This window comes from Arachis hypogaea, chromosome 9, assembly GCF_003086295.3.
Source record: "Arachis hypogaea cultivar Tifrunner chromosome 9, arahy.Tifrunner.gnm2.J5K5, whole genome shotgun sequence".
Lineage (NCBI taxonomy): Eukaryota > Viridiplantae > Streptophyta > Magnoliopsida > Fabales > Fabaceae > Arachis > Arachis hypogaea.
In genome coordinates, this window is record NC_092044.1 from 12757823 (window position 1) to 12769991 (window position 12169).

Consider the following 12169-nt stretch of genomic DNA (forward strand, 5'->3'; position numbering starts at 1 on the left):
AATCTCAAAGTATCAGCAAAAAGTGATTTATAACCATGTGTTAATATAAATAAAACAGAAAATGATCTCTTGTTCAAATATATGTAGATATAGTCATAATTTACGACAATAAGAAACACATAATCAATTGTTAAATGCAATAACCTCAAATTAACCAGAGATTAGGCGCATATAAAAATTTTACCTGTAACGGTGAATATTTTCTGGAAGTACCATATCTCCTAAGCGAACACCAGCAGCAGTCATGAAATGAAAAAGTGCATCCAGTCGCATTTCAGGTGGGATCCCAAAAACTTGGCGCTTTTTTGCTCATTTTCACATAAAAACTGATAACATTGCATCCGAAATGAACCTACTAGACCCAATTCAGTCAATATATCCCATACATCTGATTCACTATAAATGCGAGGCCTACTTTGTTGTATAATAGCTAATCCTTTTTCAGCAATCTCGACTTGTCTTTCAATTAATGAGACTTGTTTTTCGGCGATCGAAACTTGCCTCTCAGCTACAGAAGCTTGTCTCTCAGCTGATTCAACCTGCCTCTAAGCCACGTCATGTAGCTTTCTAGACAGATAACTACCCTCTTTTACAGCGTCGGCCATGGTAGTAATTCTCAAAGGAGACTTACACTTTGTACCTCCAAAAAATCATTCATAGGAGACTTACGCTTTGTACCTCTCGAAGTTGAATTCCCTCCTAATTGATTTGGCTAACCATGAGGAGCACTTGGTGAATCTAAATTAGCAGAAAATGTTGGGATATCATGTCCCGTATTCACATCTATGTCAGAAAATCCAACATTTTCAAAAGAGTCATTCAAGTCAATGGGATCTCTATCAAGTTGTTGAATCCTTTCTCGTGAAGTAGCAGCCCCTTTACCGGTAGCTCTATCAGCTCCGAACAACTCCTTCAAAATATCATAATGCTTAATTTGCATTTTTCTCCATTTTTCTGCTTGAGGTTTCTCCTACATAAAAAAAGTTAAAATTATTTTGTGACTCACTTCATCACTGATATAAGTAATAAAAAAGTATAAGATACCTTAATAAAGTTTTGCCACACTTCTTCTTCAGCTTCAAACTTTCTAGTTACAGGATTCCGTGCAAATCCACTTAAGTGATGAAATAAGTCATACACTTCAGCAAAATGATCTTTCAGTATCTTCATTCTATTCTTGATGTGGTTCTTTATTATGTGGGGGCCTATAGCTATACTCAAAGTCTTCACAACATTGGCATATGCTTCAGTTGTCCACGAGCCATCGTGTCTATTACCTTTCAATGCTTCTTCTGCTAACACATTTAACAGAGCTTCATCCATCTCATCAAACCATCTTAAGTTGTCTTTAGAAGGTTGAGTTGCTTCTGTTTTATTTCCTTTATTTGGCATTATTTAACCTGTAACATTTTCTTAAAAAATCCAATTAAACAACTTTGACAATAAACTACATGTAAGACCCGGTTAATTAACGGCTAATTAACCCATAAATGAGAATTTATTCTAGAAAGCCCAAAATGTGATTTTTATGGCTAAATGTGATAGAGGAGGTTGAGACAAGAATTTCGGTACCAATTTTATAGAATTCGGACCTAGATTGGACCGAACGGGCCAAACCGGGCCAACCGGACCCAAAGTGGGCCCTTGGCCCAACTAAACTAAACCAAAACCCTAGTTTTCAGTACTCTCTCTCCTCATTTGTTACACACACACGCTGAAATGGAGTGAGGGAGGAGAAGAATACTCTCTCAAACTTCTATATCTTACTTGATCTTCAAACCACCATAACTTTTGATCTAGAGCTCCGATTGCCGCACCATTTGCGGCCACGTGTTCACCGCAGAGAGCTCTACAAAACCCATACAATTAATCTTGAGGTAAATTACGTTTTGCTCTTCGAATTTCTGGCCTTGATTTCGAGTTTCATGAGAAAAAATATTGAGATTTTGGGCTCTTTGATGTTATAGGACCCAACTCTCTTGAAGGAGAAGGTTAATCTTGTCTCCTTGGACCTTGGGTGTGGTAAGATTCTCAACCCTAGTGTATTTTGTGGTTTTATGATATTTGGGTTTTGAGATGTTGTGTATGGGTATGATGGTTGTGGCTTAGGTTGTGTATATGTGGATGTTGAAGCTTGATTGGTGATATTGAAAAGTTTGAAAAGGGCTTTGGTGGTGAAAAATCTATTCTTGGAGGTGTTGACGCCTTGAGAGCTTGTGGATAAGTGATTTGGAAGTGCTCCGGTTGAGCTTGGGAAATCGGCTAAAGTATGGTTTCGGTTTTCCGTATCTAATATGTAATGTGGTAGGAAATACTTAGGCTAGAGACCCTAAGATAGGCATTGAATTGTTGGTGTTGTTGAATGGTTGAGATATATGATGTGGTCATATATGTGATGATGATTATTGATGCCTTGATAGTATGATGTATAAGAAATATGCATGTTGTGATATATGCTTGATAATTGGTTATGGTTGAATTGTGGGTTGAACCATGTTGATGGTGAATATGACATTGATTCTGTATAATGATGGTTAATTGGAATTGGTGTTGTTGAAAATTGGCATGAGAAAGAGTATATGATATGTCAATATGTTTGGGTTTGAGCCACTTGGGTGAAGTGGGCTAGAACGATGGGATAGTGATTTTGTAAATTGTGGTAATGTGTCAATGTGTGAGTTGAGGAGGCTTGATGTTGAATTTGATATATATTGATTGATTTCAAAGAAAAGGGATGAAATTGGCATGTTTTGATTGGTTTTGAAAAGAGTTGAAAATTGCTTGTTTTGAAAATGGCACCTTGTGATTTTTATGAAAAATATGGTTTTTGGGCATACTTTGACGGGACATAACTTGGACTACGGATCTCTGTTTTGTGCCAAATCTATTTAGAAATGAAATTGGATCCGGGATGTCTATGCCATTCGAAGAACGGGTGAAAAACGATTTAAAATGAGGAAGTTATGTCCGTCGGAAGATTGGGGGTTGAATTTGTGAATTCTGCAGTTTTTAACTTAGAAAAATTTTAGCAGAGTAACCCCCTGCGCGTAGGCGCACATGGCGCGTACGCGCCGTTCTTCCAGAAAGCGCCATCCACGCGGGCGCGTGATGTGCGCGGGCGCGCCGATGGGCTGCACCCAATGCCCAGCTATTTTCCAGAGAGTTGTGCCAGAGTTGTGCCAGTTTTGTGCCTGGGGCACAAGAGTACCCACGCGTACGCGTGGTTGACGCGTGCGCGCCGTTGACTAATTTTTTAATGTGTGCGTCCGCGTGAAGGGCGCCTACGCGCCGATGAGTTTTTGTGGCCATCCACGCGTGCGCGTGGAGTGCGCGTACGCGTGGTCCTGTTTTCATCCCAAAGTTGATTTTTGAGTTTTAAAAGCCAAATCTCATACTTCTAAGCCTCCGATCTCACCACTTATGTCTTAAATCATGTTGATATGCCTAGCTATTAGAAAAGGAGCTAGGGGATGTGGTAACTTGCGAGTGTAGCAAGGGAAAAATGAATGATCAATGAGGATCAAAGATGATTATGTGAGAGGCGGAGGATGGTGGTGGAAGTGCTTGTTATGCCATGGGCCGAAAGGCCGTATTTGTTAATGAGATGGCTAGTTATGGATTTAACTGTGATGCCGATTGGCTGGTTCTGGATTGAACCGTGAGCCGGAATAGCTATGTATGCTATGAATATTGGCTGGTTATGGATTTAACCATGAGCCGGATGGCTAGATTATTGCCGTGTTACGGCGGAGCCATGATTATGGCTATGTATAAATGCATATATGCTATTGAATGAATTGTGAATGTTGTACTTCCACTGTTGGAGATGAAAGTTTCCCTGGGAGGAAGCAATGGCTAGCCACCACATGCTCCAGGTTGAGACTCGAAACTCTTTTGACCCTGTGTCATAAGTGTGGCCTGGCACTGTGAAAGACCCGGATGAGCTCGCCCCCGTAAATATTCACCAGTGAAGGTGATGGATATAGATCATGATTATGATCAAGTTTATGACGAGTATAACTCAAGTTGGGGATGCGTGACAGAGGGACAGTCCAATGGTTAGCTACCAGGACTTGTCGGGTTGGCTCTATAACCGACAGATGATATCATCAGCCACTAGGGACAGGCATTCATCATATGCATACTATATGAATTGTTTGAGATTGCCTATTTGCCTGCATATTACTTGCTAATTGTCTAAATGCCTTATTTGTTCCTAATTGTATATTCCTTGTTTGATATAACTCTGTTTGCTACATTATACTCCTGCTGGTGGTTGGGAGGTGTGAAGGAATTAGAAAGGAAAGTATTAGTTAGACTGAAGAATCTTTAGTCATATGCCCTTTTATGACTTAGCTTGTTTATAAGCTTTGAATTATTTGGAGGAAGTTCTAGGATTGCCTTTGGCTTTCCTCTATTATTATGTATTATATATGTGGAAGCTGTTACCATGCTGGGGACCTCTGGTTCTCACCCATGCGGATTTTGTGGTTTTCAGATACAGGACGTGAGGTTTCCCGCTGAGGCATGCTGGAGACTTCTAGATTTGCGAAGATCCTTTGTTCTCGGGACTATGATTTGGTTTATATGTTTTGCATAGATACTTTTATCTCCATTAAATAATACAAACTGTGATGACTCCTCTTATGGGAGATTTTGGAGATTAGGTTTCTGTTTTTGTGTCCCTTTGGGTTTCCTTTGGGGTTTTCCTTATTTTATCATATGTATATATTGCTATGCTCGGCCCGGTTATCTTCGCAGCCGGATTTTGAGTCTTGATATTCCTGTCTTTGACACTCTTTTGTATATATATAATCTCGCGTTGATTTATCCTTGTTCGTTACGCTATCGATCGGAGTGTTGCGCTTTTGAGTTGCGGTTTTTGTTTACCCCTTTTTCTACAAAGGCTCCTAGTTATAATCAATCATTTGTACTACTATACGTACTAAATTTTTATTTTAGAGGTCGTAATACCTTGCCATCTTTGGAATTATGACTTAAGCATAAGACTCTGTATGGTAGGGTGTTACACTACACATATATATACATATTCAAATATATCAAATGTATAATCACTCATAATGTTTGATACACATTCCACATTTCAACCGCAATGTTATCTTGTAATAATGCTGCATGCCTATATTCCTCATCACGTTGTTGAATTGGTTGTGATCTATCTATATTGCGTTCTTGTAGCAATTCTCTGTCAACCTCATCAATTATAGATTAATCAACATCAACACCCATCAAAAAGTTATGCAGTATACAACATGCCAAAAAAAATCTCTTATAGTTTCAAATGAATAATATGGTTCAGTGTCGCCAGCTATAATTGGGAATCTTTTCTTTAGAACTCTAAAACATCTTTCAATGACATTTCTTAATGAAGAATGCCGGTGGTTGAATAGTTCTTTAGGATTTTGTGTCTCACGTAGTGAATACTCTTTCAGGTGATACCGAACACCTCTATATGGTGTAAGTATCCCAGGCTTCAGCATGAAACCAGCATCGCCTAGATAAAATTTTCCTACAACAGTTGTATACAAAAATTAAATTATAACATACTATGACTATAAATTTAACTTTATGTAGCTGATTTCATAAATTATATTAGCACAGACCTTCGGGAATTCGAAGTGGATATTCCCTATTTAAAGCATCTTTCAATATTCTTGAGTCAGAGGCAGTTCCTTCCCAACCGGACAACACATAAGTGAATTTCATATCAAAACCACAGGCCGCTAAAACATTTTGTGTTGGGTGATCTTTTCGTCCGCGAAAACGAGGGGCGTCCACCCTTGGTACCTTCACACGACTATGAGTTCCATTTATAGCTCCAATGCAATCCTTTTTTGGGAAAGTATATTGACTTATTAACATAACAGTATTATAATTATTTCATTGACAATTATATAAATGCGACTAAGTAAATCAAAAGAGTTAGTACCTTAAAAAACGGATAGAATCGACTATTATTAAGTATTTCATAAGGAACTTCCTCACCAGATGGTTGCTTGAAGAAGTCTCCCTCTAACGATAGAATAGCATGTAGGACATTGTGAAAGTGACGACTAATTGTCTCTCCTGACCGGTGGAAAAAGAAAGACATAGTTCTAGTTTTCATATTATGCCCTATAATATATAGGAATTTAGCGACTTGCTCTTCAACCGTAGAACGAGTTGAATCCTTTACTCTACCAGTTCCTCTTAATTTCTGACACAACTGCCTAAATGCTTCAAGGCCCATATGTATGACATCTCGGCACTTTTCAGACTCCAGTAACTGTGTCATTAATTGAGTACGCCTAAGTTCTCTTTCCAAGTTGTCGTCATTAATTTGCCTAGGCCTATGTTCTGATATTAATTCTAAAAGATACAACTGATGCACTACAACACAAGAAAGATGTGACACAGATATGTTGTCTATTTTCTAACTCTTCCCTGACACGAGTTGATATTTGTATTGGTTCAGGATGATATAGGGCAGTAGAAGTGATTTGACCTACTTAAAATTCTGAATCATATATGACGTTTGTTCTATCTTCGAGATTCGCATCTTCGATATTTTCATTATCCATCTATGAAAATATAAGGTTTAGGGTGGACATATCAATAAAGAAAGTGACTAAAAAGTCACATATGTTTTTACATTTTAACAATTCATTTATCAAAATATAAAAAATAATTAAAAATAAAATTTTATATAACACTATGGTGTCATGTTATAAACACGAAAATACCTTAATATGAAGCACTTATTTCCAGCTCCTAAATGTCAAACTTGATTCCAAAACTGGCTACCATAAACAATAAAAACAAACTGTAAATGATATGATATATTAATAAATACCTTGGTTTAACACCAAAATCCAATGAGAAAAACATAAAAACAAAGTTGCGAGTAAAAATTGGATGAGACCAAAGAAGGAAATTATTTCACAGTAATAACTGATAATATGTTCCTATTCTTTATGTCTGTTTATTCATTTTTATACTAAAAAAAAGAAACTAAAAAGAAAAGAAATAAGTTGTCCCATTAATAATTGTAATAATTAAGTACATGCATCACAACACCTATAAATAAAATCTAAACAGGTGGATCTACTTAATAAGTGATGGACTTTTGAGTAAACTATACCCATAACATTGATTCAGTTCACCTTACCATTGGTTGTAATTTAAGCATATAATAAACAAATCAAATCAATTAAAAAAAAGAGAAAAAAATTAACAAAAAAATTAAGAAATCAAACATGTAAAAATATTGTGATAACTGATAAGCATATGTACATATTCTATACGTACACTCTGTAATTGCTTTCTCTATATTAAAAATACTATACATTCTTATCTCCTAAAGTTTTTTGAATTATTAAGATAGAGATTCTTCTTATGGCATATATAATAAATAGACAAATTATAAGGAGTTGATTTTTATGATATATCCAATTTAATATCTAATATCTAAAATAATTGTAATTGTCGTGGTTTACCCACTACCAATCTTTGATTAAATTAATTTAATTTCGATTCATGTTAATTTTCTAAAGATATGCAATGGGAGTTTTTTCAATTTTTTTTTTAATTCTACAAAAAGAATCATCTACAAAGCAAGTACCTAGTGAACTAAGCAAATGATGCATGAACTAAAGAAGAGGTTGTGAAATCTCTCACTTTATGAATGATATATCTGATAGCTATTGTTGATAATATTTACATGAAAAGAAAGTAAAAAAGAGAAAGAAAAGCTGGCTTGTGTCTTCAAAAAATTGCTTCATGCTAACCTACAAAAAATTGTGTTTAAAATGCATGCTCAAATTAATTGAATGATTTAATCGGTCAAAGCTTCAAGTTTAATTAGTAGATTGATTTAGAATTACATTATATGCGTTAGGAGCTTAATCTTTTTTTATACTCTCTATTTTCTAATATGTTGTTTTCACAAATCACAATGTATATTTTTTTTTCATTTTTTAGTAAATTTTCCTAAATACAAGTGCCTAATTATCTAGTGTATAATTGTATATTGATAAAGACTTAAGAGGTAAGTTTTTGGCATTTTCTACTTGTTTCTCACACACACTTTTCATAGTCTCAATAATAATAATATAACTAAATTTTATGGTCACTTGCCTGAAATTTTTTCTTCATATTTGGACCACCCCGTCAAAAAAAAAGCATAATGTAATAAAGTTTGAGAAAAAATCTCATGATATAAAAACCAGGGCAAACCATTTCAAATACAAGATGAGTTAAAAATTTGTTCTTTCTAGGATCAAACGTGAACTGGGTCATATATCGGTGGATTTTTGAGTTAGAACGAATGAAGTATTTAAGAACAGACAACGTAGAATGTGTTCTTTTTCCACTACAAAAATAAACGGCATCCATGAAATGTAAAATCAGAACATTTTAGTTGAAAATCAAAAGAGGAATACAATCTATGGGTTCTTGGCATCCATGAAATGTAAAATCAGAACATTTCAGTTGAAAAACAAAAGAGGAATACAATCTATGGGTTCTTTTTCCACTACAAAAATAAACGACATCCATGAAATGTAAAATCAGAACATTTCAGTTGAAAAACAAAAGAGGAATACAATCTATATGCTATAATGATTTTTTCCATTTCGTTTTGAAAAAAACCTACTACAACTGAAAAAAGAACTCACCTTTCTGTTGAAGATGCTTGGTTGAAGATGTGCTTCACCTGTCACAACGTTAACAAAACTGCTGTAGCAACGTGGATGCGGATGGAAAGCTACGCTGGCAGTGCTGAAGAAGAAAGCCAAATAGGTTAAGACAACGATAGGTGTTCTCTTCTTCCGGAAAGATTGAAATTAGGGATTGTAATTTCTGTAATTGAAAGGGTAATTGTGTCTTTTTACTAATATTTTCTCTCCTATCTCAGTTTTTTGCCCAACTACAAGGTGAAAACTTTTAAATGGGCCCAGGCATACTTTTTTATTTTCCGTTCATTTTCCTTCCTGATCCAAACGAAAGAAAATCAAATTTTCCGTCCCTTTTCTTCTCCCCCATTTTCTTTCTTTCCAAAATTATCTCATCCAAATAAAGTATATCTAATTGAGGAGGTGAGCATATCGAATTGTCGCACTTACAATTTGCAGATGATACGATATTGTTTTGCCCCCCGGTGACGAATACAATAGTCAATTATAGGAGACTATTGAGGTGCTTTGAGTTGATGTCGGGGATGAGCATTAATTTTGAGAAGTCAAGTTTGATATCGGTGAATTGTGAGCAGGATTGGGTAGATAATGCCTGTAGTTTGCTAGGGTGCAAGCAAGCAGTTCTACCTGTTAGGTATCTCGGGATTTCTTTGGGTGCGAATCCTCGTATGGTGAAGACTTGAGAACCGATAATTGATAAGGTGGAAGAGAAACTTAGCCTCTGGAAAGCAAAGGTTCTAACCAAAGCGGGCAAGCTTGTTCTTATTGGATCAGTACTGAATAGCCTACTTATCTACTACCTCAGTCTATACAAGATGCCAAAGGCGGCTGCGGATAAGCTGATTGCATTGCAAAGGCGATTTATGTGGTGTATGGGGGATGGTAATGATGGTATTCCATTAGTTAAGTGGGAGTTGGTTCAGGCACAAAAAAAAAGGCTGGGGGTTTGGGGGTTGGGAATGCGGTGCTTCGGAACACAGCGCTCTTATTTAAGTGGTGGTGGCGATATTCTAAAGAGGAGTGCCCCTTATGGAAGAAGATTGTATGCTCGTGCAACAACCTGAATCCTGATGTAATGCTAGTAAATCAATAGTTACCGGTTAAAGGAGGGCCCTGGAAAGACATATGTCATTTGAATATAAAAGAGCATAGGATAAAAGACAAAATGCTTACTGGCCTGGCGATGGAGGTAGGGAATGGGAGGAGTACCCTATTTTGGGAAGATAACTAGCTGCAAGGTGGCCCCTTGAAGGTGGCTTTTCCAAGACTATTCTCTATTTCGAATAAGCAAGGATCGATGATAGGGGATTGTGAATTTTGGGATGGGCTTGAGTGGATATGGAATTTTCAGTGGCGGAGAGAGTTATTCCAATGGGAGCTGGAACTTGTCCATCAACTTCATGAGCGGCTAAGGCCGATGAAGCTGTTAGATGGTAAAGATGATAATATGGTTTGGAAGTTTGATAGTAAAGGGGTATTTTCTACCAAGTCTGTTGTGCAGGTCCTACAATCGGAGACTCTGTCGGATGAGATAACGAGCTACAGTTTCACAAGTTCAGTTTGGAGAGGAGTGGTACCACCGAGAATTGAGCTTTTTGGGTGGTTTGTGCTTATTGGTAGAGTGAATACTAAGGAGAGGTTGAGCAGACTAGGCATTATCAGGTTCAGTGATAATCTCTGTGTACTATGTAAGAAGGAGATAGAGTCGGTGGAGCATTTATTCCTCCTCTGTGAGCTAACATGGCAGGTGTAGTACAGTTGGTTGAGGTCTTTTGGGAAGGTGTGACCTATTCCTGGAACCATAAGGGAACTGTTTGAGCGGTGGACCGGTAGGCATAAGCGAAAACAAGATTAGAAGAAATGGTTGCCGGGGTTCTTTGCAGTTATTTGGAACATTTGGGTGGAACGCAATGCTAGGATTTTTCAGAATCAGGAAATAGGTGTGGAGTTCGTAATAAGGAAGACGATGCTGAGCTACAACGAATGCACCGAGAGTGATCCTTTTGGTGGTTGATGGCGTTGCCGGAGGATACAGGGTTTGTATGTTTTTATGAAGTACTTGTTGTTTCTTTTGTTGCTCCACATTAGTGTGTTGAGCTTATTTTGATTAAAAAAATACTATTATTAGGAGGGATTAACCAACTACAACGTCCCCAATTTTTATTATCGACAAAAATACTCTTAAATGTTTTAAAAATGTGTCAAAACTACCTATCCATAAAGATAGACATGGCATGTGAACGTTTTAGAGTGATGTGGCAAACAAAGTAACTTATGTGGCAAACGAAATAATGATGTAGCCCGCACGCTCTTCTCCTATCTCTTCCCGATTTCCTCTCGCCCTCCCATCTTCTCTTCTCACATACCCTCTAAGTTACCATATGCAGCACCTTTGTCAGTCGTGACAGAGTTGTCGGCGAACTAGCACCTCTTCTTCTTCTTTCATTTTTCCGCACTTACTTTTCTTCTCTCAAATCTTAACCACTAACACAATCATCAACACTCTTATCCTCACCTTATAAAACCTTCTTCTTAACCAAAAGTCCTCAATTTCTCATATCCCAAGTCATCATATTTTATTAGAGTGTTTGCACAGAATACTTGGAGGAAAGGAAGAGGACAGTGACATTGGGGCTGCAAAAAGAAAAGAATCAATGCTGGGGAACTCTATTCCCAAATTAAACATAACCTAATCTGAAATTACTTTTCTCTCAACTTCCATCCCTCCACTTTCGTGGCGCCATAGCCAGCATTGCTACCAGAGCTTCGTCTTCTTCTCTTTCCAATGCTAGAATCTATTGTACAACGACCAACAACTACCACAACACAATAACCATCAACAAAAAGTGAAAATCACATAAAAAGAAGAAGAGAAGATCTGAGAATAAAGAAGAGAGAAGATGCAATTGAGGATGCATGACTCAACGACGACACACCAGCAAAGATGACTGCGCTTTCTTTGCCTTCGTCTCACTCTTCCTAGTGGCCTCCCTCCGGCGAGCCCTCTCTCCCTTGGAATCCAATAGTGGCAGCAGTCCAATCCACACCAGCAATAGACGAGACTTGACAACGATAGGAACAACCTAATTAAGAGTATTTTTATCGATAATAAAAAATTGGGTTATTTTTGTAAATGTCAGAATATTTCAAGAGCGTTTTTAGTGATTAATCCTAGAATGTACTTTTCGTTTTTAGTTAGATTTTTGTTCTTAATGATTATTTTTACAAAGTTTTTGATGTGGCAATTCTCATTTAAAAATTATATATATATATATATATATATATATATATATATATATATATATATATATATATAAAACTTTTTTCTATTTTTTGTTTCATTGATTTTTTTAGTGAGATTTTAACAAAATATATTTATAATAGATATTTAAAGATGAGTGTTATAAGGCTATGTTTGTTTATAGGCACAGGACACTAAAATAGAAATACAAAAATATAAAATTGTATTTTGTAAA

General features: G+C 36.6%; 1 protein-coding gene across 1 annotated transcript; it reads right to left on the bottom strand.

Moving 5' to 3' along the window:
• Positions 1-5076: 5076 nt before the first annotated feature.
• Positions 5077-6295, bottom strand: LOC140175060 (uncharacterized). Its single transcript, XM_072201965.1, has 4 exons — positions 5951-6295; positions 5625-5850; positions 5461-5530; positions 5077-5206 (listed from the first exon to the last, which is right to left on the bottom strand). Exons 1-4 carry the CDS (start codon positions 6293-6295, stop codon positions 5077-5079), a joined length of 771 nt encoding a protein of 256 aa, XP_072058066.1.
• Between the last annotated feature and the right edge of the window lie 5874 nt (positions 6296-12169).